This window comes from Amblyomma americanum, chromosome 6 (genome assembly GCF_052857255.1).
Source record: "Amblyomma americanum isolate KBUSLIRL-KWMA chromosome 6, ASM5285725v1, whole genome shotgun sequence".
Lineage (NCBI taxonomy): Eukaryota > Metazoa > Arthropoda > Arachnida > Ixodida > Ixodidae > Amblyomma > Amblyomma americanum.
Window position 1 is genome coordinate 28,469,103 of NC_135502.1, and position 27,456 is coordinate 28,496,558.

Here is a 27,456-nt window from a genome sequence, read left to right on the forward strand (position 1 = left end):
CAACCCCAGGTGGTCGATATTTCCGGAGCCCTTCTCTACGGCGTCCCTCATAGCCTGAGTCGCTTTGGGGCGTTAAATTCCCATAAACCAAACTAATCTTTCCTTTCTCACTCGCCGTAGACAGAGTTGTTCGCCACATCTACAAGTCTCTGGTTAAAAACATACATGCTGATTGAAGTTGAGGTTGTTGTAAGCTACTATAGTGCGATTATCCTTACGATGTTTTTGTAGGCGATAGCTCCACGACACTAACATGTTAATTAACATAGTAAATTTGAGGCACAGAGCTGCAACCTGGCAAATCTATGTCGCCATGCATACAATCCCCCACAATAGTCAGCTACTGCCGTCGCCATCTGAAGTCTAGATTGGAGTCTCAAAGGAATTTTAAAAGAAGGCGTGACTCTCGATGATGAGAATAATTGTTGTGGAAACCTGGTGGCGTCATAAGTTTTCCTTCCTGAAAATGATTAAATTTAGGGAAATGACTCTGCGGGGGGGGGGGGGGGGGTTACAATGAAAGGGAAACAAAAAGAAGTGCAGGTGAATTGTCATGTGCACGAAAAAAAACATGTGCAGATGTTCTGCGCTTCAATATTATTATGTTTTAAGACATTTGCACTTCGGTTGGCTGCATGGAGAAAGAAGAGAAGGAACAACGGAAATGCTATGCTTGACTATAAAGTGAACAAAAACGTTCTGCAACTGTCAGAAGAGTTTAGAGCCGCCTTACGCATGATAATTTGCATTTTATTTTCTTTTATGTATTGCTGATAAAGAAGGTTGCATCGCTAGTTCTGAAATAATTTAACGAAAAATATGCTCAGAAATAAAGGATGGCTTAAAGTCTGTTAGAAGTTTTATTCACGTTGGGAGTGGTAAAATGGGCTTTTCATAGTCACAATTCTGAGTCGAGAATCATTAGCAAACGCCACAAAAGCGCGACCTGAAAGGTTCTGGCTACACGGCAGAAGTGACGTCATTGCATTAGATACAAGTTTAACCATGAAGATATAAAGCAGGATCAGCAACTTAATTGTAATATCAGGTGCACATGGTCCTGTGAGGTTAATTTTAATGTTTAAAAGACTTAATAAAAATCGAATATGTCGTAATTAAACTTTGAGCTGCTTAGTGCATGATTTCATATTCTTCGGAATGGTACACAAATTCCCAGAGTGCAGTGAGCCTTGATAACGTATCAGGTTATTAGCTTTTTGTCGCTGCTGTTGCGGTTGCTTTCTAACCATATTATTTGTACGACTTTGTGAAGCCGTTGGGACACACGTCCGTCTCCTAAATCGTGACATTACTCGACACCAGGCGGCTAAAAATTAAGTATACGCATGAAAATTTTGTTCACATATAACTAGAGGTCTGCGACACTCACCCTCTCTTCGTGCACAACTTTATTTTGCGCCGACTGCTGCACCTTAAGGCAATGTTCACACTTCCTGGTCGCATCGAGGCCTACTGCTTCAGCGGCACTGAGCCCAACTTAGAGTGCCTCGATGCGCGCGCCCCCGCTCAGGGTGAAGTCACCCTTTGAACCACTCGACGCCGCCAAAACCGGTTTTCGCGCGCTCCCTCCGCCATTGCGTTTCCCGCGTCGACCTCGCCGCTCTGCTGTCGTGCGGGTGTCACTGCTGCGTGCCTGCGTTCGCGTGCCTTTCATCGCCGTGCAATGACTGGATGTTGTGTTCCTCAGTGCTCCAACCATTTGAGAAATGGTTGGAGGATGTTCCATTTTCCAAGAGACTCGAAAAGGAGGCTTCTGTGGCTGGTCCGGATCAAGCGTGACAAGTGGCAACCGACGAACTCCTCATGCGTCTGTAGTATAAGTGCCGCATGTTGGTTCAGTGCTGTTTTTATTGTTATTCACCACTGTTGCGTTTAGCCAGCTAAGTGTAGTACAACATTTGCATTGGTCAGATTTCATTTCCGCACTATTCGTTTTGCTCGGCGTAAAAAAAAAAAGGGGGCACGTTTCAGCGCCGAACCGGCCATTGCCTTCCGCTTGCCTGTTCTCATCCGAAATTGCATGACGCAATGTTTTCGCTCGTGAATGCGTACCAAACGTGCTTTCGCCGCTTCTGTTCATTATAGAATAATTGCCTTTACGAGGCGCTTGTCAGCGAACCGCGGCTGACATGAATCAAGGCACAGAGCACGAGAACAAGCGAGGGCACATAGGCTGTTGCAATTACTGTGCATTCAGTCACCATGTGTCAGTCACCTGTGACATGGGTGCAGCAAATCGCGCCATGTGGAGAGAATTTGGCTTTTCGAGTCACCGCCATTCGACAACTTCGTGCTCAATACCCCACCCAACCTTAGACGGGAAGGAACTTTTTTTCATCTCTTACCCAGCACATGTCCTTAAGAACCTGAAAGGACAGCTTCTAAACTCTAAAGTTTTCACACTCAGTGATGATACAGTAAGCAAGAACGAACTGACTTCCTCGAAGGTGAAACTAGAGCATGTACAGGCCGTCTTGGACTATGACGCTGCCAATGAACTTAAGGTAGCACCAAATTTATCAGAAATACACATTAGTGGTGGACACTTCACAAAGATGAAAGTTGGAGTCGCTGTCCAGCTTTTTCGCGAAGCCCCGCCAGCTATTAGGTTCCTAATAAAAGAAGGAGTGATTGAGCCAGAGGCCGAAACAACAGCGTGGTTTATGGACCTCGTTTCTAGGTGGTACGCCCTTATGTCACCGCGTCATTCCACCATGGCGCTAAGCCGCAACAACATGATTAAATATCATGCCGCCTTGGACACACTGCGTATGGCAATAGACACGATCAGAGAACTGAAAATTGGCACTGGATCTCAATGGAAGCCATCGCAAGCAGGGGTCCTAATTGCAACAACGGCGGTCCTTCGCCTTCAAGAAGTGCTTCTTGGCAGTGAAAGGTATGAATTCGTTCTGACGAGCAGACTGTTGCAAGACTGCCTAGAAAACCTTTTTGCTGTGGTGCGACTCATGAAGCCAGTGCCCACTGTGTACGACTTGAAGTGTGCACTTCGACTCATCAGCGTCAGCCACTTTCTTCACACTCCCAGGTCGACAAATTACGAACTTGACGTCCGTGACTACCTTGTCGATCTGCTTGCACACGCCAAGAAGGAAGGTACAGAAAACGAAGTCGACGAAGTCAATGATTCGGAAATCCTGTTCATTGAAGAGCTCACGTCAACCGAGTGCCGTATCCTGTTTTACCTTGGTGGTTTTATTTTGAAAGGAATCCTAAAATTCATAACCTGTGCGCAGTGCAAGGCTGCTCTCCTTGGCAACCCTGACGATGAGTATGCTTCCCTCACTGCACTCAAGGAATACGTCAGGGATGGACAAAAACTCATATATCCCAGCAGAGATGTAATGAAAACACTGAAAAACTATGTAGAGCACTTTACCGCCGTCAATTCATGGTGTACCGACACATTTTTCACCATGAAGTCGCCACTTCGTTCTTTGATAGCATATCTTGAAGAGATAGACAAGCCCTCTGTGAAGACTTGCATGGCTCACAAAGAGCGAATAAAAAAAGTACCTAGGAGTATACTTCGACTGGGCTCTTTCATGGAATGATCACTTATCCCACGTTTGTAAAAAGCTCAGAATTGTCTCCTGTGTGCTTTACAACATTAGGTACTACATGCCGCTTACAATGCGCAAAGTTATTGTAAACGCTGTTGGTTATAGCGTACTGCGTTATGGCATAACAATTTATGGTCACTGTGCAGTTTGCTGGAAGTATAGGATCAACTCTCTCCTACGATCTTTGTTAAAAAATATTGGCTGTGACTTAGGCCTTAACGGGTTACCTCCAAGTGTTCGCCTGGCAAAAACTAAATATAAACTAAAAAAGATGCTGCGATACACTAATTAGTGGGTTTACGACGTTGTACACATGCTTTATTTACCACCTGTCAAGTAAATCCTGATTTCATTGGTTGCTGCTGTATTTTTTGCACTGATCTGAGGTATTTTCACGCCATTTTGATTTTCCTGACTATTTTTATTTTGCCTCTGTACTAATTTGATATTCTGTAATTTTTAATGTGCGTTTATGCCTGTGTGTATGTTTGCGCGGTTCCGCTGCCTGTCGGGCTCTGCCACCCAAGCCCTATGAGGCTTTGGCAGGCCGGATTTTTTACTTTTTTTTAAACATTTGGAGCAATATAGTATTATTATTATTATGTATATATGCAATCACAACTGTTTTGTCAATTACAGTAATCTATTTTACACAGATGTCCTTGAAAAAAGCCAATAATGTTCACGTTCCCATTAACAGAAATATTTGTAACTTTATTGTGTTCTCATGACCACTCATTAAATGATTTCATGTTTGCTTGGGTAACAGTTTATGTGTTCATACAGGTACACCCAGACGAACAGGTGAGTGCTTATATTTTATTACCGTTGGTGATAATCTTTGTTTCTTCAAAACGTGCTAAACCAAGACGCTGTGTCATTGACCGCGCCTGCTCAGTTTTCTTAACATCCATTGCACTCACTTGTATTGGGACATTTATAGCTAAAAACTTAAAAATGGACGCCAAACAAGCTTGGATAGAAATCACCCGTTGCGTTTCAGCAATTCTATTAAACTTGGTAGTTTGAAATTAACTACAAAAGAAGTGAGCTGAATTCAATACTTTCAATTGAGGGAGGTGTGCTATATAATTAATTTTCAAACTCTCCCTCCACGCAGTGGTTTGCGGAATTTTTCAAGAGTTTTGTTCGCCCGGAGATTAAACATGCGCAGGAAGGATAGCACCAATGGGTCTTCCAGTACTCGCGGTGGTATGCAGAATATGCCTTGACATAACCGTCATCGAGATTTAACTCATCTTAAAAGCGGCTCAAAACTTTTTATTGCATGCTCCTCTGCTTAGTAATGGTTCCCCTCATCGTGATATATCGCAAAACTCGGTAAATAAATGTTTTCAGGATTTTTTTTCCCTCTGCTTCTCTGGGAGGATGGTCGCTTGACGCGAGTAAGCTAGCTGACGACGCAAATTTATGTTGGGGTTGAGTGCTGTTTCGACACACCAACGGGCGCAGTGCATAAGAGATAGGTTTTGAACTATAGCTATAGATTCTAGAGAAGCTTCACTGACATAATTGGCGCATATCTTGCATACCCACTTTCCTTGTTACCGTCGACACCATGTTGTTGGCTGCTTGTCCTGTTTTTAAAACCAGAAGGCTCTCCAACCAAATTTAGTATTCTATTCTCATGTAAAACCAAATTGCACAACAAGACTCCTTATTTTTCTTATTTTGAGCGCCCGCGGCAAGTGAGAAGCGAGCAGCCCTTCCCCTACGATAACGAAACCTGCATGCCGCGGGAACGAGAATGGCGGCCGCCGTAGCAGACGACGCAGATGTCCTCGCCCTGAGCGGGGGTGCGCATCGAGGCACCCTAGCCCAACTGATGTCACAGCGCCATCTCATGAGTGAAATCTAAACGTTTACACTGCTGCGAAGGAAGGCGCCAAATGCAATTTGTTTTCGATCTTTGCGTCAGGTGGCAATAATCCGCTTTTCAGCCGCCTAGTGTTGCGCTGTTTATGGAAGTTAATTTTAAGTACACGAATAAGTTGATCTTTGTCTATGCTCACGAAGGTATCACCAAAAGCAAATGCCAGCATTGGACATTGCTGCATTGTTCAGGTATCCGAGGGTAATGAAAAGGTAAACTGACTGATAGGCAGTTTCGCTGCATAACAAACTCAAGTATAACAAGTGTAAACATTTTAAACTGCTACTTGATAAGTTTTCCTTAATTGGATTGAGTAAGGATAGGCGCACAGGTAAAATCATCGAAGAGGAAAAAACAGCTAGACTAGAAAGGGCTTGCGTGAGCATCCCATCTGTCTCTTTGTCTGACAAAAAAACTTGCTTACTTTCGTTCTTGCTAGAAATGAAGCATGTCATCTTCTGTCTCAGCACTGGTGCATGTCCAAATAGTTGTACGTCCCAATATAGTTGTTGGAAGCTACCGATGTATATGTCCAGATATGTCTCCATCCCTTCTTTTTCTAATGCGATAAGCCTCCTAGAATTTATAAACACCCTGGTTTCACATTGCTGGATGTAGGCGATATTAAGGATTTATTTTATGCTGGCTCACTGAGCAGTAGGATATAGCAGCTGTGGTGCAGTTAAAACGTGCGTATACAAGGTAATAATATTAAAACGTAAGCGTCCATGCTTTGGTATTTCCATTCAACTATGATAAATGTACGAGACGGTGGCTGGCAGTCTAGAGCATCGCAGGAATTATACATCGGCGTGCTGTTGAAGTTAAGGTTCTTTAATTTTTCACTGATATAGCATAGCAGTGGTGTGCATCGGACAAAACTCAAGGAATAAGCGGCAAATGCCCCTCAAAAGAGACCCCCCGGTCAATGGCGTAGACCGATTCTCCCCCTTTACCAATTCTCCTCCTTTTCCCCTTTGAACGATCTCCATGAACCTGCTGGCGCGAAATCGCACGAGGTGGCAGATGAATGGGGAATAGCCACGGCATAATCGGAATAAGCGCGGCGTCATGAAAATCGGTAGACGCAGTCGGCTGTAGGGTCTCCGTTGAAGTGCATCTGCCGCTTATAATTTCTTGAGCTTTATCCGACTTTAGTACACGCTTGTGAGAATTACATTCATATCTACTAGTCCAGTTAATATAAGTCCTCACCGCACGGTGGAAATTTCCTTTCGTACTCTAGTGTGCTCCTACTGTATCGACAAAGTTGATGCTTTGCTGGCAACATTGTATGTACCGCCGTCAGCACGCTTAGCACTAACGCTTAAGTGCGTGTCTTCCATTGATATTAGCGCCGCTGGGTTCAATCCCAGTGCCGCCGGGTACCCACCGGTTTTCTAATGGGTACAAGATTTCCCCCGGCCTGGTGCTCGGCACTTCTGGGGTGAGGCGCTTGGGAAAAGGGCCTTGCACCAAACCGTTGCCTTGGGCCTAAGGCCAGTGGTTCGTACCGCCGTCAAGCAACCCTAAATCCGCCTCGTGCGGTAGAAGCCCACTTGTGGCCCTGTTTTAAAGCGAAGCGGTGTTCGTGTGGTAGAGCATCCTCCTTGCATTCGGGAGGTGCTGGGCTCGATTCCCCGCCGCCGGGTACCCACCGGTTTTCCAATGGGTTCAAGGTTTCCCCAGCCTGCTGCTCGGCTTTTCTGGGATGAAATGCTTGGGAAAGTGGTCCTGGACCAAAACGTCTGGGCGCTGGGTCTGAGACAATATCAGGGTGGATGCAAGGCACGAGCTGTCTCCAACCGCCGCAAACATGCCGTGCAGCATGGTATCGGACTCAGCGCCCAGCACTTAGAGGCTTTATACCAGTGCAGGAAGCGCTGTCGAGCTTTCGTGTTAAGCGTGCTGACGGAGGTACTGCTCTGCCGTTAGGAGGAGCAACAGAGTCGAAATTAAAAAGATCTGTGGGAGAGAGAGCGCTTCTCAATTCTGCTTGCCGTTGACTGCTATGAAAGAAGGGTGAATTATTTCTTGCTTGTTTTTTTCATACTCGGGATGTGATAAGGCATACATACAAATGTGCAGTCTGAGGAACTACATTGCCCAAAAAGAAAAAGCTTTCAATACATAGCGCCGCATAGGTGAGTTACCCTTCTGGTCCTGTCCTCCAGCGAGGAAAGACTTTCAGGGGAAGAGTACTCAGAACACATGTGTTGCATTCGGAACAAATTTTATTTGTCCTAGGACAAGAACTTGAACATAAAATTTGAGGCACCGAATGGCTTCAGGAATCGCACCTTACATTGCTGCACAGAGCGCTGCCGATGCTTCGTTTCTACAGAAAGTCCAAGTGTTCTACAGCTTGGCCCTCAAGGTAGATAGCGAGTGCGAATCATACATCACTGACCAGAAAAAAAAGCATGTTCAGAATTGTCTTGCTGGACAGCGTGAAACGATAGCTTAACAGAATCTTGCAGAATTAACTCATAACGTTGACGTCAGTTATCGTTCTACGTGGTGAGTGCGCAAGTCGCTGTGATGGAATGATTACTTGCTCTGCAGTCTTCGTCCAGTCGTCGCAGGTCATTGCTGGCCACATGGTTTTCATCGGCGCATACGGTTTCGTGGAGCCATGCGAGACAGGCTGCTGACAGACATTCCTCTCATCGACGAAGCAACACCGGCTTTCTCCAGGAGCAGCTGCGGTGTCAGGGCTTAAACGTCGGCCCGTCCGGGAGAATCGGATTTGAAGAACCTAAGCGCAAGCGCCAGCCGTCGCTAAGACGGGTCGCACTTCTTCAGCTTCTCGATGAGAACCGGGTCCATTCTCCCCTGCATGCTGCACAGATCCCTGCTCGTCTTGCGTGGGGGAGGCGAGGAACCAGGTGAACGGTCCCTGGAACCAGCCCCGAGGTTGTAGTTCTTCGTGAGGACGTTGTTGTTGTTGTTCTGGCCGGCACTGACTCCGCGCAGGCTTCTGAGGTACTCCTCGACGCTGCTGGTGGGCCATTCTTGTGTCGGCGGAGACCCGGAGCTCCGAGGGCTGCGGCTGAGGTAGATGTCGTACTCGTTGCGAACGGCCGGGATCATGAACGCCATGGTGTGGGCAGGTATAGGCAGACTGGGCTCTCAGAGCGGTTTGCACGCCTTTGCGTGGCCAAGCCGAGGGAGCCGCCTTTTGTAGTGCGACAAAGTGTGTGCCGCTGAGGTCATGTGTGTGTTTGTGACGCAGATAGGCGGGGGGGGGGGGGGGGGGGCTATCGTGCGTCGCCGCCGTCGCGTCGGCGCGCCAAGTTGAGCGTCACTCCTGGCCAAGAGCGCGCCTCTTCTCCCTCTCCCTCTTTAGTTCAGACTTATCCCTGTTGGCCAGAATTGCGCATGGCCTTTGATTGCGGTCGGTTATCAGCTGGCGGCAGGTGCAATCAGTCTGTTTCGGATAGCGCTGGTTATCTTTGGTGGATTGCTACGAGTTTACATTGTAGATGTGTTAGCAGAGCCTCCGCCGGACTTATCGTGAACAGCTCTGGAAGGAGCATGTGACTTTATCCGCAGTCATGTGCTCTTTCTTGGGAAACGACGCCAAACGCCTGTTTTAGCCAAAGAATGGCATCTCCTCTTACTTTTTTTCATCAAACATGAAACACCTAGACCAGCTTTCTGAGGATAAACGGCAATGCCTCGATTGCTTTATTTAGGCGTTTAAACTTTCCTCGTTAATAATTAATAATAATTGGTTTTTGTGGAAAGGAAATGGCGCAGTATCTGTCTCATATATCGTTGGACACCTGAACCACGCCGTAAGGGAAGGGGGTAAGGGAGGGAGTGAAAGAAGAAAGGAAGAATGAGGTGCCGTAGTGGAGGGCTCCGGAATAATTTCGACCACCTGGGGATCTTTAACGTGCACTGACATCGCACAGCACACGGGCGCCTTAGCGTTTTTCCTCCATAAAAACGCAGCCGCCGCGGTCGGGTTCGAACCCGGGAACTCCGGATCAGTAGTCGAGCGCCCTAACCACTGAGCCACCGCGGCGGGTAACTTTCCTCATTCCCGTTTTTTTTTTCTATCTGTCCTCAATGAACAAGACGTGTGCGTTTCCGTTCTTTCATCGTCAGCCTCGATTGATGGGCTTTATCTATGCATCTTGGCTACCATTATGCTTTCTTTTTTATTTTGATCCTATATCATATTTGCACTGCCTTCTTTTAGAGCTTCTCTACGCCATTACTTATCAGATACAGCCATCGACGTCAATAGAATGAAAAAAAAAACGGGAATGAGGAAAGTTTTTTTTTTTTTCATTCTATTGACGTCGATGGCTGTATCTGATAAGTAATGGCGTAGAGAAGCTCTAAAAGAAGGCAGTGCAAATATGATATAGGATCAAAATAAAAAAGAAAGCTTAATGGTAGCCAAGATGCATAGATAAAGCCCATCAATCGAGACTGACGATGAAAGAACGGAAACGCACACATCTTGTTCATTGAGGACAAATAGAAAAAAAAAGCTACCTTCGGCGAACAAGGAGAGCTTTTCACGTATGTAGGCTTGATTACTCCATACCAGTTCCGTGCGACTATCCACTATGCAATATGATGACACTCAGCGTCCAGTTCTTTTGAAGCAAGCACCTGCCTGAATTTTTCTCTTCTACCCTTACACAGCCTCTGGTGCACTGAAACGCTAATAGCTCGGCATTGGTTTGCACTGTCATCAGAGCGTCATTTGTTCGTTCGTTTGCTTGTTCCAACTCTGCGGAACAGGCTTTTTCAGCACGCAGACCAAGACCTACACAACCAAGGTTATAGAAACTCCCGAAACGCTGAGACTACATAAGGGCATAACTAGTGAAGTATATCGTGAAATATGACATAAATTTAACTGAGGTTCAACGTCAACCAGCGCCGAACGTTTTAGCTCAGTTGTGTTCGCAAAACTTGTCCGCAAAATCTGTCCACACGACACGATATGAATGAATGTGTAAAAGTTTAATGATAAGGAGTAATAAACTAATCCTGTTATATACCGTGATGAAGAATGATTTCGTCATACCGTTAAGTAGTAAAAGCACTTAAGAAGTTAGTGTAATTAGGAAAAATGAGTTTATTAGTAAAGGTGAAAATAACGAAATGAAATACGGTGACGTCGTCACTAATTAATGATAGAGAGACGCGCGCCGCAAAACCGCGTCCGCCGAAGCGACGACGCTGGTTTCAGCAATAGATATCGCAGGTGCAGAGTAAATCCCAGCGATGTCATCACTGGTTGACCTCAATGCGGTGGCAGTATTCCAGAAAATATTCGCCAAAAGTTTGAACACCGTTCATCGTACTGAATTCTGGGTGGTATGCTAGCATTTCTCTTTGCATCTACCTTACATGTTTTAGTCAAGTTGGAGGTTAGCTGGCGGCAGGGGTTCGGACCTATGACATATGCACCTTCAATTGCATGCTTTCTGAGACTCGCGACAGCGGATCGGACCGATGACATATGCACCTTTAGTTGCATGCTCTAACAACTGGTGGCACCAGTTGTTAGAGGTGGGGCTTCGATCCCACCGTGGCCACCAGTTGTTAGATGCGGGCCCCTGGTTCGCCTGGGCCCTCTCTCGCCAGGCCGACGTCCACGGGTTCCGGATCGGGAGTCTGCAGCTCCCGATTGACTTTTTCGAACTCTGTAAATATGTAAATAAACCCTTTAAGTCTCTTCTCCACTTTGAAGCACATCTCGTCTCTTCGACACCCCGTAGCAGCAGTCTCCCGATCCGGAGCCCGTGGACCTCGACCTTTGGCGAGAGATGGTCCAGGCGAACCAGGGGCCCGCATCTAACAACTGGTGGCAGCGGTGGGATCGAAGCGAAATCTCCCAACACTGGTGGCCTGCTATGGGATTGAAGCCCCATATCTAACAACGTCAACCGCGGCACAAAGGGTCGAAGCTCCAACCACTTAACCTTCCAGGCAATAAATGCAGGAGGTTTTAAGGGAAGCAGGTGCTGTCGTCATCACCATGCAGTATCATAATCATTGCCAGAATCAAGACCAGTGAGGAAAGAAAAGCTCCCCCTTGATAGCCCGACCATTGTCGCCATATTGACAAGTGGGCTTGTTGGCACTGCTTATCTGGACTGAGATATCAGTGCAAGAACGGACGACAGACAGAGTGAAGCACTCTCTACCCTCGGATTTCCCAACCTCCTCGCTGTGATTGCCTGACGCCACTGACTACATTACTTCCTCGCCATCTACTATAACAGTGGGCACCTGCTACCTATTTCACGCATCTTCTCTTCTTTCCGAGGCTCCATAACTTCGAGGCTTTGAGAGCTTTCCGTCTCAGGCTTATCAGTGCCTCGATGTTTGTGGTCTGGATGTGCCCGGCAAATGCGCTTCTAGTCATTTATATTATCCCGCTCGCTTATCCGATGCACTCATGATAGGGCGTCCCCTCTGAAGACCACCAATGTCTACCCTTACACCTCACTCTGAAACCCTGCATGCACCCGCTTTCCAAATGAGCTCGTTCCTTCCACAGAAAATGTCAAAGAGGCGAAAGTAATGCAGTAGAGAGTCATTCCAGCTTCAGAGTTCATGTACAGTTAAATTAGCTTTTCTCTAATACCCTGGAAAAAAACGGAAACATAAAATCATAATACTTTTTTACTTCCAGAAAACATAGAACGTAATACTAATAACAGGCTACCATAGTGAGCATGCTTACATTTGTAGCAGTTTATGGTTGTCTAAGTTTAAATAGTATTATTGAAGGCCTAAGAGATTCGAAAGTGAAAGTACCTCTTGTTCTGATCTTTGTGCTTCATGCTTATTGCATGCTTATGTAGAAAATATGCATTTGGACTAAACTGTACAAAATTGAGCAATGCTGACGTCAGAAATTATCCAAGTACAACTTGCTGTTCTGTTGGTGCGAAGGCTAAGTCGATTTCAAAAAGGCATTGGCAAGACCAGCTGCCGTTCAGAAGCACCACTCACCTGCCACTTGTCCACCCCATTCCCCTACTTATGGGGGTTGCCCTCCCACCCACAGACACATTCAATTCACCACCGCCCACCTTCACTGTGCAGAAAAATTCTGCCGCGTGTATGAAGCCTCGTCTTAAAGTAAAAGTAGGGTAAAAACACTAAAGTAGTCATCGAGGGTACATGCAACTGCTTTCGCAGAATTGTCGCGTCAGATGTCTGATCACCCCGTAATTTTCCTTTGAAAACCAATACTTTCCGCTCCTGACTCCTCGCACTCTGCTAGTACAAAACAATAGTTGACATTGCATGCTTCCAGTAAGTCATCTTGATGTAAAAACCTAATTGTACATCTCACTGATAAACTATTCTCCATGCAGGACCATCACGTTTTTTTTTACTGTATATTTAAAGACTTCTCGAAAGGTTTTCGCATGGCACTTTATTACTACTTTATTTTTTCCGTCACCATAACTGCAGATTAATTTTTTGAAGGCGGATTCATTAATGAATTGCTCACATTTCGCTTCACATATCGCTAACAATGATGTTCCCTCTCGTACACTTCGTTCATCCCCCTGACCACATCACTTGTTTCACTGCATTGACCATAATCATAAGGTTGGCACGAATACTGTGTGTGCAATACAAGCGCTGCTCTTACACTTGTGTCTGCATCGAAATTTGATTGGGTGAGAAGCCCCACATCGCAGAACTTGTGTTCATCAAAAAATACATTTTCGCGCACGTTAAAGATCCCCAGGTGGTCGAAATTAATCCGGAGCCCTCCACTACGGCACCTCTTCTTCCTTTCTTCTTTCACTCCCTCCTTTATACCTTCCCTTACGGCGCGGTTCAGGTGTCCAACGATATATGAGACAGATACTGCGCCATTTCCTTTCCCCCCAAAACCAATTATTATTATTACTCCTTCTGTTAGTGCGCTCGGCTACTGATCCGGGGTACCCGGGTTCGAACCCGACCGCGGCGGCTGCGTTTCGATGGAGGCGAAACGCAAAGGCACCCGTGTGGTGTGCAATGTCAGTGCACGTTAAAGATCCCCAGATGGTCGAAATTATCCCGGAGCCCTCCACTGCGGCACCTCTTTCTTCCTTACTTTTCTTAGTACCTCCTTTATCCCTTCCCTTACGGCGCGGTTCAGGTGTCCAACGATATATGAGACAGATACTGCGCCATTTCCTTTCCCCAAAAACCAATTTTCAATTTTCAGTTTTCAATTTTCCTCCCTCTGTATTCTAGTTTTTGTAACTTGTAACCTGCTACATGAAATAAACGAAACTTCAAGCATCAAACTTGGCGCCACGTGACGAATTACATTTTAGCATTCTTTGGTCCAAATACGTTTTTCTCGCCAGATATTCAGCGCATTTTAGCGCTGGAACCGCAGCCGTTTTGCTACGGCGTTTTGTTTTTACCTGTAGTCAACGCCCCTCTTCAGCGCCTTTTTTGCCCTGAAGGTTTTATCAAAAGTAATTAAGCAAGAGATAGATAAATAACGCGAGCGAGGCAAATTCAGGGAACACAGCCGCGCTACGATATATTTCTGTTGCTCAACTTCCTTGAATCTTCAGACGACAGCAAACCTAGCAAACAAAGAACAGCCCAACGCGATTTGTTGAAACGCGCATTCAATCGATATCTCGCTAAATGGCCTCAGGCTTGGCACCTTGCGACGAACCGCATTTCCGCTGAAAGGCTTGTGCCGGGAAGAAGCATTGACCCGCAGAATGAGGGACACTGTGGAGGCGACGTGGGCGGGGCTAGACGGGCAGTCGCGAGATTACAGGCCGCATTCGCTTGACGCGAAGCCAGTCGAAGCGATACGGGGGCCCAACCTCAAGGGCCTCCGGCGCCGGTGCCGAAGAGGTGCCGTGTGAGCGCGACGCAAACTGCAAACTCCGGCGCCTCTCTGCGGCCGCTCTCGCGTTTCGCACGCTCAGCCGACAGCCTCGCCTTGTACACTTTACCCGGAGCAGGAGATATGGTTTTTCCGACGACTCACGCCGACAGTTTGCCTTCAGCACCTATCGGAGCTTTGAGCGGTGTGCGATGCAGGCTGATTGGGCAAGGAGCCGAAGGGATGCATTCAGACATGTGGAAGGGCTACCATCGGTTAGATCAATCTCCCCTTCTGTATTTAGCCTTGCACTCTATCAACACTGTCTCACTTCCGGAATTATACTCCGTTTCATATATCAGGTGCAACGCTGTCAAAGCTAGCGCTCTTGTTTGCGCTGCCTGCATTCGCGACCAAAAAGTAGTGCGTTCCTTGGGGTAAACGAAACGCAGTAAATTCTTCGCTGCAGGCTTATTACATGACAGATTTGTCATGAGCTTGATTAATGACACGCTTATTGCTGACAACACGCTGTCGCTTTCTCGTGCCGTAGACTGCTCGGACACAAAACAAGCGCGGAGTAACACGCCTCCCTTTATTTTCCCGTGCGGACTACAACCGTACCTGTCATAGCATTGCACCTGGATGTATGTAACGGAGTATGATTTTAAATGACCAGCGCGGAAACAGACGGGGACCTGTCGTCAGTGTTTTTTCTGCTCGTGTCCCCGTCTGTTTCCGCGCTGGTCATTTCGAATCATGTCCCACCAACTCGCCCAAACGGCAGTTTTGATTGTAACGGAGTATAGTTGACTATTATTTGTGCAGCCGCAGCGGTGGCTCAGTGGTTATACCGTTCAGCTGCTGAGGTGAGGACGCAAGATGGAATTCCGGCCTCGACGGCCGCATTCTGGTGGAGGCAAAATGCGAAAAGGACCGTGCGCAGGGCGATGTCAGAACACGTTAAAGAACCGGTCGAAATTAATCCGGAGCCTTCGACTATGGCGTCTCTCATTGAAGAGGTTTAGCACAGGCGTGCAGTAAATATGCGAACTATAGGGGCTACGCTCGTATATGGCAAAATGTAGCTAGGCATCATCACATAGGTGATTGTATATTATTGCCTGCTAAATATTATTTTATCAGGGTAGTTATCAAGCTTTTAGAGGAAGGATTTATAAATAGCAGTTCCTTTTGTTCTTCTGAGATTACCACCTCACTGGGAGGGGGGGGGGGGGATGTAATAGCGATTGTACACATGACAATGTGGATGGTCAGAGCTTCTTCTCCTTCTGATTTTGGAATTGTTGCATCTCCCCGTATGAGAGTGGAACAACTGCATTTCTTTAATTGGGAGGGGGGGTTAGCGCGAGGCGTACCGAACAAGTTACGGCACGCCGCGGGGACATGAACCCCGTTAGGTGGCGCCCCGTGCGGACTTGCGGGGTACTGCTCTGCTCCCAGTTGCGCTTCGTTGCATGGACGGGTCACAACTACAGGAAGTTTAGGCAGGGAAACTTCGCATTGACAGTAGTAAATAAAGCTAAAAAAATCATGGTTTATTTCCTGAATTTCCTAACAGTTAATATGAGGGCGCGAGATGCGTCCTCATCGACAGACGCGCGTGAGAGCACTAAGCGCCAAAAACGTGACAACAGTCGAAGAGCCGAGGAGCGGTGAAACTGATATCCGTTATTTTACGTGCCTGTCGCGCCGAGGAGGCCAGCGCTACAAACACAAACATATGTCCCTGTGGAACGGATATCTTGGTGGCGCCGCTCGAATCGGATCCTCTACAGTTAACATTGAGATGGCTAAAAGATGTCACAGGAACTGTGTTGCCCTGCGTCACAGCCTAAAGATGTCACAGTCTAAAGCTGCCCTGACTCTATTAGCGATTACCTTAGTAAATACCTTGTAGGCAACGGACAGTAAGCTGATCGGTCTGTAATTTTTAAAGTCTTTGACGTCTCCCTTCTTATGAACTATATATGATACTGTTTGCATTCTTCCAAGCTTCTGGTATACGGTCGAGGTGATAAGGCATTGCGTATACAGGGTGGCTAGTTTTTCTAGCAGAATCTCCCCTCCGTCTTTCAAGAGATCTGCTGTTACCTGATCCTCACCAGCTGCTTTTCCCCTTTGCATTGCTCCCAAGGCTTTCTTTATTTTCTCTTTCGTTACGGGCGGGATGACGGATTGCTGTGCGCTACTGTCTCTAATAACGTTCTGATTACATTGGCTACTGTATAGATTTGTGTAGAGCTCTTCGGCTACTTTAACTATCTTATCCATATTGCTAATGACGTTGCCCTCCTTGTCTCTTAACGCATATATCTGGTTTTTATATATGCCTAGTTTCCTCTTCACCGCTTTTAGGCTACGCCCGTTCTTTAGAGCATGCTTGATTCTCTCCACATTAAACTTCCTTATCTCAGCTACCTTGCGCTTATTTATTAACTTTGATAGCTCTGTCATTTCTATTCTGTCGGTAGGGTTAGACGCCCTCATGCTTTGGCGTTTCTTAATCAGATCTTTCGTCACCTGAAATAGCTTTCCGGTATCCTGTCGAACTGTCCTACAGCCTACTTCTACTGCGCATTCCGTAACGATGGCTGTGAGATTATCGTTCATTCTATGAACATCAAGATCGTCTTGCTCAGTTAAAGCCGAATATGTGTTTTGCAGCGATATCCTGAATTCTTCTATTTTCCCTCTTACTGCTAACTCGTTAATGGACTTCCTCTTCACTAGCTTCTTCCGTTCCCTCTTCAAGTCTTAGCTAATTCGAGACCTTACCATTCTGTGGTCGCTACAGCGCACCTTTCCGAGGACGGCCACATCGTGAACGATGCCAGGTTGAGCGCGTAGTATGCGTTATGCCTAATGGCAAACATCTCGAATTAAAAAAAAATCTCACATCGTTCACCTTGTCGAAAACGCTTGATGAGCGCTATAGATTCACAGAGCCGGCCTCAGCGGTTACCTCGTACGAAACGGGTAAGCCTTGCGGCGCATTCATACTTAATAATCAGTTGCGAAAATTGTGCGGCAGTATTGGCTGAAAAGCGACAGTCACAAATGGTCGCATTGGTCGATAAGCGAGATTCGCAGGACGGTCGCGCACTGCTCGATTTTCCAGTCTTGTGACCCCGTGTCACAAACCGCAGTGTCGCGAAGCTTGTCCTACATCCAGCTTCTCGCTGCCGGTAACAAGCTCTGGTTGCGATCGAGGCCATTCGGGAAAGCGATGCCGCAAGTCGCGCTTGCTATTAGTGAACGACGGCTCCGCTCCTCGTTCGAAAATTACTGTCGGTCGTACGGCACCCTTCCGGACGCGCGAGAGTGATCTATTACCCTAACCTTTACCCTGCTAGTTATTTCATTGTTTTATATTCGAAACGATAAGCGACTTAATTTCTCGGGTAATTGGGCTCAAGGGCTTTAACGTTAAGAACGACGGCACTGTCAGCCCATGCATTGTGCAAGCGCCTGTCCACACAAGGCGCCCGCTACACTTCCGCCATCGATCGCTATCATCACCGCGCAGGGAAAACCGCTAGAGGACGCTGAAGTTTCACTTTCGACGCAGCTCGCCTTTCGCGTACTGCTGTTTCTTTTTTCCTTCCTCGACTTTTATCTTCGCAGTCGCTGCTAGCGCCACGTCGCCATCTGGCCCTTCCAGGGAAGGCGCAAGCACGCGGAATAGCACGTGCGTTGCGTGTTTGCCTGGCTGCGAAAGCGTGTCTAGTCGGCAGTCCGCGCGCTGATACCGCCGCCCATGCAGTGTCGTTGGCCGGCGAGGACCGGGCTTTGTTAGCACTCTGAGGGCCGTTTTAAAAATAGGGGGGCGAGGCGAGACCCTCTAGTGGCAATCGCGGTATCTCTCGGGCTACCTGCGAACAAGGCGGGCTGTACTGCCAGCAAAAGTATTCGGAAAAGAAAAGCGGAGAAGAGGGGGAGGAATGGGAACTTGGACAAGTGGGACGGGAGTCACGCGACAGCTAACAAGCCCGAGCAACTCGTGGTTTCACAATGCACGCACTTGAGCTTGTGAGGTGCGCATTGCAGACACCTGAGCACGCGCGCACGCTTTTCGAGCCATGGAACGCAAGGCAACTGTCTCGTAAGCTTAAGACGAAGTCATGTGCCTGCAGCGAAGCGATAGTATATGTCTTTTGAGGCCTCGACGGCCTTAAGCCTGACAAGAGGAATTACGTGCCAGCTAAAGTTCAACAGAGTTTGGTTTATTATAGGATTATGACTGACTGTCTGCGGTACTGCACCGCGCACTTGCTGCCAGTTCTCTATCAAGAGAAGCAGGGGGAGCGGGGTACCTAATTATATCCTTACATGCAAAATGATGAACAAAAGAGGAAGACAGGTTACCGAAAACAAAAATTCGGCGCAGCATTGCTATACCTAATCATGCATATGGTATTTCTCCAAGCCGATAGAACATCATCAGCCTTTCAGGCTCTTCAGTTAAGTAGTTTGCCTGACCGCAGAGAAATAATTATTTTTCCTCGAAACTGCATTCCACGAACTTTTCTCCATGATTTGGCAGTAATGAACAAGAGAGATAACGAGACTGTCAGCAAACTGCTACGCTTGTGTGAGCTGCTGCCTTCTGCATTTTGATCGAGCTTCCCAGACCATCGAGCATCATGAGAGCATATACAGGATGTTTCACCTAAGAACTTATATAGTCTTAAAAATGGGCTTTCTGAGTTAGAAAAGCGCTTTTTTCGGCATAGCATACTCAGTGGTGTAGTACATCAGAATACTGCTAAGACGTGCTAACTAGTAGGCTGGTTAACTAATACGGCATAGCTAGCTTTTTAAATATTACTGTGGCTCCAAAATTACTGAGAGGCGATCTCTCTGTTACCGTGCGCACAAGCACGCACAATAGTCAAAAACCACAGTTCTCTGCGAGACAATCTTTATCCGCGTGGGGAGCGGACAATAAAGATGGATGCTTCCCGCCATCTTCTAAAATTCTTTCAGGACACTGCCATGCGATGTGCAGCTTTGTGCGTCTGCGCAAGCGTAAGCTTGCATGCTATTGACGGATTCTGCTTCTTAGAATGGAGCTGTAGCTAGTACTATACCTTAGTTGAAAGGGCTATAACAACAGCCCCTATACTTTGGCTTGCATGGCAGGTCATTCATCATCATCATCATCATCATCATCATTAGCCTTACTACACCCACTGCAGGGCAAAGGCCTCTCCCATGTCTCTCCAATTAACCCTATCCTTTGCCAGCTGCATCCACCCTTTGCCTGCAAACTTCTTAATCTCATCCGCCCACCTAACCTTCTGCCGCCCCCTGCTACGCTTACTTTCTCTTGGAATCCACTCCGTTACCCTTAAGGACCAGCGGTTATCTTGCCTTCGCATTACATGCCCTGCCCAAGCCCATTTCTTTCTCTTGATTTCGACTAGGATGTCATTAACCCGTGTTTGTTCCCTCACCCACTCTGCCCGCTTCCGATCTCTTAACGTTACACCTATCATTTTTCTTTCCATGGCTCGTTGCGTTGTCCTTAACCTAAGCTGAACTCTTTTCGTTAGCCTCCACGTTTCTGACCCGTAGGTGAGTACCGGTAAGATTAAGCTGTTGTACACTTTCCTCTTGAGGGAAATTGGTAAACTGCCACTCGTGATCTGCGAGAATTTGCCATATGCGCTCCACCCCATTCTTATCCTTCTAGTTATCTCCCTCTCATGATCCGGATCAGCTGTCACTACCTGCCCTAAGTAGACGTATTCCGTCACAATTTCTAGGCTCTCGCTGCCAATTGTGAACTGTTATTCCCTTGCTAGGCTGTTGAACATTACCTTGGTTTTCTGCAAGTTAATTTTTAGACCCATCGATCTGCTCTGCCTCTCTAACTCATTGATCATGATTTGCAGTTCACCTCCTGAATAACTCAGCAAGGCAATGTCATCAGCAAATCGCAGATTATTTAGGTATTCTCCATTTATTCTTATTCCCAACTGTTCCCAATTCAGGCCTCGAAATACCTCCTGTAAACACGCGGTGAACAGCATTGGCGAAATCGTGTCTCCTTCCCTGACGCCCTTCCTTATTGGAATTTTATTGCTGACTTTATGGAGGACTATAGTAGCTGTGCAGTTGCTATATATATCTTCCAGTATTTTGACATAAGGCTCTTCTACCCCCTGATTACGCAATGCCTGTATCACTGCTGAGGTTTCCACTGAGTCGAATGCTTTCTCGTAATCAATGAAAGCTATATATAGAGGTTGGTTATATTCTGCGCATTTCTCTATCACCTGATTGATAGTGTGAATATGATCTATTGTGGAATATCCTTTACGAAAGCCTGCCTGATCATTTGGTTGATTAAAGTCTAACGTTGCCCGGACTCTATTAGCGATTACCTTAGTAAATACTTTGTAGGCAACGGATAGTAAGCTGATCGGCCTGTAATTTTTCAAGTCCTTGGCCTCTCCCTTCTTATGAATTAAGATAATATTTGCATTCTACCAAGCTTCTGGTACAGTCGAGGTCATAAGGTATTGCGTATACAGGGTGGCTAGTTTTTCTAGCACGATGTCCCCTCCATCCTTCAACAGATCTGCTGTTACCTGATCCTCCCCAGCTGCTTTTCCCCTTTTCATTGCTTCTAAGGCTTTCTTTACTTCATCTTTCGTTACTGGCGGGATGACGCATTGCTGTGCACCGTTGTCTTTCTCATTAGCGCTCTGATTACATTGGCTACTGTACAGGTCTGTGTAGAACTCTTCGGCTACGTTAACTATCTTATCCATATTGCTAATGACATTGCCCTGCTTGTCTCTTAATGCATACATCTGGTTTTTACCTATGCCTAGTTTCCTCTTCACTGTTTTTAGGCTACCTCCGTTCTTTATAGGATGCTCGATTCTCTCCATATTAAACTTCCTTATGTCGGCTACCTTGCGCTTATTTATTAACTTTGATAGCTCCGTTAGTTCTATTCTATCGGTAGGGTTAGATGCCCTCATGTTTTGGCGCTTCTTAATCAGATCTTTCGTCACCTGAGATAGCTTCCCGGTATCCTTTCGAACTGTCCTACCGCCTACTTCTACTGCGCACTCCGTAATTATTGATGTCAGATTTTCGTGCATTGAATGAACATCAAGATCATCTTTCTCAGTTAAAGCCGAATATCTGTTTTGCAGCGCTATCCTAAACTCCTGTGCTTTCCCTCTTACGGCTAACTCGTTAATGGTCTTCTTCTTCACTAGCTTCTTCCGTTCCCTCTTCAAGTCTAAGCTAAGTCTAGACCTTACCATTCTGTGGTCGCTACAGCGCACCTTTCCGAGGACGGCCACATCCTGAATGATGCCAGGTTTAGCGCATAGTATGAATTCGATTTCATTTTTAATCTCACCATTGGGGCTCTTCCAGGTCCACTTCCTGTTTTCTCGTTTGTGGAAGAAGGTATTCATGATCCGTAAATTATTTCTATCCGCGAATTCGACTAATAACTCTCCCCTGCTATTTCTAGAGCCTATCCCATAGTCACCTACCGCGTGGTCGTCAGCCTGCTTCTTGCCCACCTTCGCATTGAAGTCGCCCATCAGTACAGTGTACTGCGATTTTACTTTATTCATTGCTGATTCTACGTCCTCATAGAAACTTTCAACGGTCTGGTCATCATGGCTGGATGTGGGTGCGTAGGCCTGGACCACTTTCAGCTTGTACCTCCTATTCAGCCTAATTACTATAGCTGCTACCCTCTCGTTAATACTGTAGAGCTCCTCTACGTTGCCAGCTATATCTTTATTATTGAGGAATCCCACACCTAGTTCTTATCTATCCTCTAACCCGCGATAGCACAGTATGTGTCCGTCCTTTAGTACTGTATACGCCTCACCTGTCCTCCTAACTTCGCTAAGCCCTATCACATCCCATTTAATTCCTGCTAGTTCCTCTAACAGCACTGCTAGGCTAGCCTCACTAGCTAAAGTTCTAGCGTTAAACGTTGCCAGGTTCAAATTCCAATGGCGGCCTGTCCGGAGCCAGAGATTCTTAGCACCCTCCGCTGCGTCACACGTCTGACCGCCGCCGTGGTCAGTTGCTCCGCAGCCGCTGGGGACTGAGGGCCGAGGGTTAATTGGTTTGATCATAGAAGTTTGTGGCCAAGTACTACACCAGGGTGGCCAAATCCTGGTCTGGTGAGAGAGTGCGTTGTCGGTTCTGGTCACCGAGATCAGGCCGCACTCCAGGCCTGGTTGCGCAATTCCATCGACACGCGGGTTTTTTTTTTTTTAACCCGGTGGAGAATTGCGTGGCACCAGGATTTGAACCCCGGTCCTCTTGCACGCGAGGCGGATGTTCTACCTCTACGCCATCGCTGCGTCACCAGGTCATTAGTAGAAGTAAATTGCCCTCACTGAAGAAAGCATCCACTTTTTTTATTGATTGTGAGTAACAGGGTATGATAATGCGAGATCGGTCAGTGTTCGTCTCATTGTTCATTCCTCTGCCGAATACGTCCGCTGAAACTTGCTGGCTGTCTTAGTCGCGTACGCGTATCTTGTCATGATGGGGTGCAATTTTGGTAATAAGGGAGTAATTACTCATTGGTATCCACCCAAGCGCATCCAAACGGCTACAAAGGAAAGCTGTACAGCTTCCACAGAAACTTAGTAGTTCAAGAAAAATTCGTCCTGGTCCGGGGTTCGAACCCGGGACCATAGCTTCACCGCCGGAGCAGTAGCTCTACCAACTGAGCCAACCGGGACAGCAAGAATTTGGTGCGGCGGGAGCGAATTTATCAATAACTCGAGGGGGGAACAGGGTTTCTCTAATGTTAGAGTAATTCCCCCTAGGTAGATTTGATTTTTAATAAGGGAGTAATTACTCATTGGAATCCACCAAACGCAGCCAAACAGCTACAAAGAAAGCTATACAGTTTCCACACCTTCTGTAAAGCTATATAACACCACCTTGGGGGGATTTCCCTAAACATTAGACCAACAGTGGAAGTTTGGTGTTTTAACGGGATGCTGACACTCCCATGCGATGGCATGTTCAGATTTGAGCTGATAGATGGTGGAGGGTACGGCACTTTCAACGGGGTATCGTTAGTGGAATGCTTTTTACCAGTATTTCTGGGAGCGGAGCTACTGAGCAAAAAGGAGCGTTAGTGCACCGTATTACTACAAACCACTCAACAAAGCTGGAGGAATCTACGTTTTCCCGCGAGCTTTCCTGGGGCAACGGGCGAGTGCGAATAATTTCCTATAGCGTTGAAATACCGCTCCCCACGTGTGCTTGCGTGCTTCCTCGCTGATGTGTCGAAATATGTTGCAAGGCATGGAGAAGACACAACAGTTTCCGTCTTGCCCCAAAGTCGCGTGCTGATAACGCCACGAAGTGAAAGCTATCTTTACGGAGAGTCCGGCCGGCGTTGCCTTTGCTGCGACCCGATATCGATCCAATGTGTCAGGTTTGAGTCAAAACTAAACCACGCGCCTCGTGACTCTGTCGCCCTGGAATCTGCATCCGATCAGTGGCATCATCGCCTTCGCCGGATCGCTCCCCTCTCCTCACGGCCCGGCCCGTGGGTTGCAGAGTGCGCCCTCAACGAGTGCCTCATCCTCGCGTTCCTCCCGTTCCGGCAACGGCTGTTGCAATAATCGGGTAGACTTGCCACACACACACAGTGTTGCACAAATGGGCGACCGCTTTTATTTATTTATTTTTTCAGACTTGTTCGAAGCGATCGACCAGACCATAGCGCTACAGTAGGATGCTTGGTAAGTTCGCAGACCGCTCTGTGAAAGCTCCGTAGTTAAAATAAATAAATAAATAAATAAATAAATAAATAAATAAATAAATAAATAAATAAAAATTCTGAGGGCACTTAAGCCTGCTTGCGTGGAGGAATGCGAAAGCATGGAACTTTCTAGAAGGCGGGTTTTTTCCATTTCGCCAGTAGGCCATCTACTTATTTTTATCTTTTATTACGTTTATCTTCATTTCTGTTTTTATTTTAAACTTTTATTTTCAGGTTTTCTTGTTTCATTCTGCTTTTTACTTTATTTTAGTTTTGACGACCAGGAGCTATGTCGACGTTCGTGGCTGTTGTGTCGTCGAAGTGTAATTAATTAACTAATTATTATTCATCAACGAAATGTTTCCCACCGCAAGATCTCATCACGCACTATGAACACAGTCAAACTTTTGCACATTTATCTTAACAGAACGACGTAATGGGGCGGGGAAAGTTTTGCTGACACGAAACACGGGGCATAAAAATCTAATGCTTCCGCATCAATAAATCTAAATAAGCACCATGCCCAAGGCCTTATTCATCCAGCTGCTCGTCGAGCATGCATACACGCACCCTTATGTAAAACACCTGACTTTGCGCAGCCCATTTACAGATGACGGTGCACGGACTTCGCTAAGTGGGTCGCTTCAGGCGAGAACAAGTCGGTTTCTCTCTCAAAATGTGAAGCGAGGATCTCTGACGGGGTTCAGCCTTTTCTCTCTGCGAGTGCCTGTTTCGCGACGATGCCTCTCTGCGCCAAAAAATAAAAGGAACCAAGATTTGACGTAGATTGTATACTTAATATTTATCTTCTGGAAACACGAAAGAAATAGGGTCTCTTTCGTTGTTTTTGTTTTGTTTGAGTGTGTGCGTGGGTGCATGCGTACGCAAAAAGAGGTGTCTAAAGGTCGTAAAGAGATGCCAGCTATGCACAGGGACCGTATGTTTTGTGCTTGTTTACAGTCGATAAGAGCAAACGAGTTTTTCAGAAGCTATCCACAGGCTTTTCTGGCTTTCTTCCTGGTGTGGATAAGGGCTGGTACAAACACAGTGTGAACCAGTTTTCTCCGCAAGAGGCACATCTCAGTTTGCTCGCGTACACGTGGGAGTAGAAGCCATTTATATAGTCTCAGGCTGTACTATGGCGCCTCGACTGAAGGCACTACTGGCTGTTTTCAATATTTACGAACGATACATCATACTTTCCGACCAGCGCCCCAACATGAAACAATAAAAGCTTCATCTGATAAGGCAGAGGCACACAGTAAAAACATTTGAAGAAATAATCGAAGGAAAGCGAAGAAGGGAGCGGAGCCTGTGTTAAGAGTTTACATGCTGACTGCGCAGTATTGAACAGCCCTCCATACGTTCCCCACGGTATCGGAGCAAACGACACAGCAGCCAGGATAATTGGAGATGAAACAATGACTTCGTTTTCATTTGAAACAGACATTTGAGTAATACCCAGGCTCTCCACCATTTGTGATAGCCGTCCACCTCACCATTTTTCAGGCTCTTTTAATTGTTCTTTTTTCGCTGTTGGACTGGCTACAGAAATCGAGATTCACAACTCCATGCTCTCTAGGAAATGTGAATAGGATAAGACATCAACCGCTGAAGAGGTGACCTTTCTTCTCGAAGATTTTATTCTTTCATTTGCCGCCAATAGTGCAGCCAAACGTATACATTGGCCGCATTACCACCCAATCACTTCTGTGAATACTTCCGCTGCTGCTGAACACACTGAGCAGTCGTAAGGGTGCTGAGATTAACCCGTCATGCATGCGTTCTCCGTGCTCTTGGTTAATAAAACAGGAGCCTACTAACGTCCTTCATATTCACTGTGGGTGGTACCGCGCGAAAAACTGACGAAAGAGCAACTTCTAGAATGAACTTCTACCAACTCGCACAGCTATCCATCCTTCTTCAGTCTTATTCCTTGGGAACAGAACGCTCCGAAGGTGGCCTGACATTCAGCAGCTCTTGCAGTTCAAGCACACCTGAGTAGGTCCTTTCGGCAATGTATGTAAATCTTGCGCACACAACAAACATAGACGAGGAAGGGTACACACATAGGCCTTGTGTGTGTCCCCTTTCTGGTACATGTTCTTTTTGTGTGCAAGATTTCCTTCCATCCACTGTGAACAACCAACTTGCCCAAAACGTAATGATTCGGCAATGTGTTTGGCGCAAGCATGTGACTAGCCTCTGCACTGTCTTTACCGCAAGTAACAGGGCAACGGAGTTTGTTCCTAAGCCGTGTTTTGGAACAATTATGGCATCCCTTCAGCTCTATATATGTGTACAGTAAGGAGAACCCTTATACTCACCTTTCAAGATCTTTTCGTCTTCAGGGATGCCGTAAGGCCTGCACTATGCAGTTCAGAAGCAAACCCCGCTTTCTGGCTACTCTTGGTAAAGATGCTACATACTCTAGACACTACAGACAGCGAACATAGAGTGGCAGTTCTTTTAATATTTTTTATTCTTAATACGCGGTACTTTTACTGCTGGTGGGAAAATTACCGCTAAGAAGTTATGTACAGGTCACATGAAAGGATGTTCGCCGAGCCTTAATAACAAGTTCAACTTGTCATCAGCAGAAGGTTTATTCATGCTTGTATGTACAAATAAATAGTGGCATATAGCTTGCAATAACACGCGCTGGTAATTAAATAGAGCATAATAATATTACAGAGGACGGCTTTCACATTTCTTGGATTAAAAATGTTCCTTAACACAGTGAATAGAGGCGTATCTCCGGCCAAAGTACAAAGTTCGAGGCTTCATTACTGTACAAAGTGCTCCGTCGAACATTTGAAGCGGTCATACATGGCTTGGAAAGAACGACCACCTAGCGTACACAGCTGCGCATTTCCAACTTGCATGATGTCGCAGCAGTCAGATCTTCAATATCCTTTAATGGGGCCTTCGGGCGGCCGCCTGTTGATTCGTCACTTCCATCTACATCGTCGACAGATCGGCTGAATGGGATGCCAGTCCAACTCGCTGCCGCTCTTGATGATCGCACGATGCCATGCGCTACTCTGCTCGCGACTTCTCATTCCTGAGCTCGGCACCTTAGGAGCTGTCTTCAAGGCTAGGACATGGCACGCTCCTCTGTTAAGAACATTGGCGAGCGGGCTTCACAGAGCTCGGTGTTCCGGTCGCGTAAGTACGTGGCGGTGTTCCACCTTCCAATTGCATTGACCTTTACCTTGGCTTCTTGCCTTGTCCTGTCAGTTTCTTGAGAAGGTCGTCGTTGAACTTGGAGGAACTCTTCGTCGACGCCACCGAGTAGCTGGACGCTGACGAGTCG

General features: G+C 46.6%; 2 protein-coding genes across 2 annotated transcripts in view; one reads left to right on the plus strand and one right to left on the minus strand.

Annotated features, from left to right (window-relative positions):
* Positions 1–27,456, plus strand: part of LOC144136507 (uncharacterized) — a 74,096-nt gene that overhangs the window by 22,245 nt on the left and 24,395 nt on the right. The gene's annotated exons all lie outside the window — the stretch shown is intronic.
* On the minus strand, positions 7,716–8,669 carry LOC144136504 (uncharacterized). The gene has a single exon (XM_077668872.1). It carries the CDS (start codon positions 8,599–8,601, stop codon positions 8,281–8,283), a length of 321 nt encoding a protein of 106 aa, XP_077524998.1. The 5' UTR covers positions 8,602–8,669; the 3' UTR covers positions 7,716–8,280.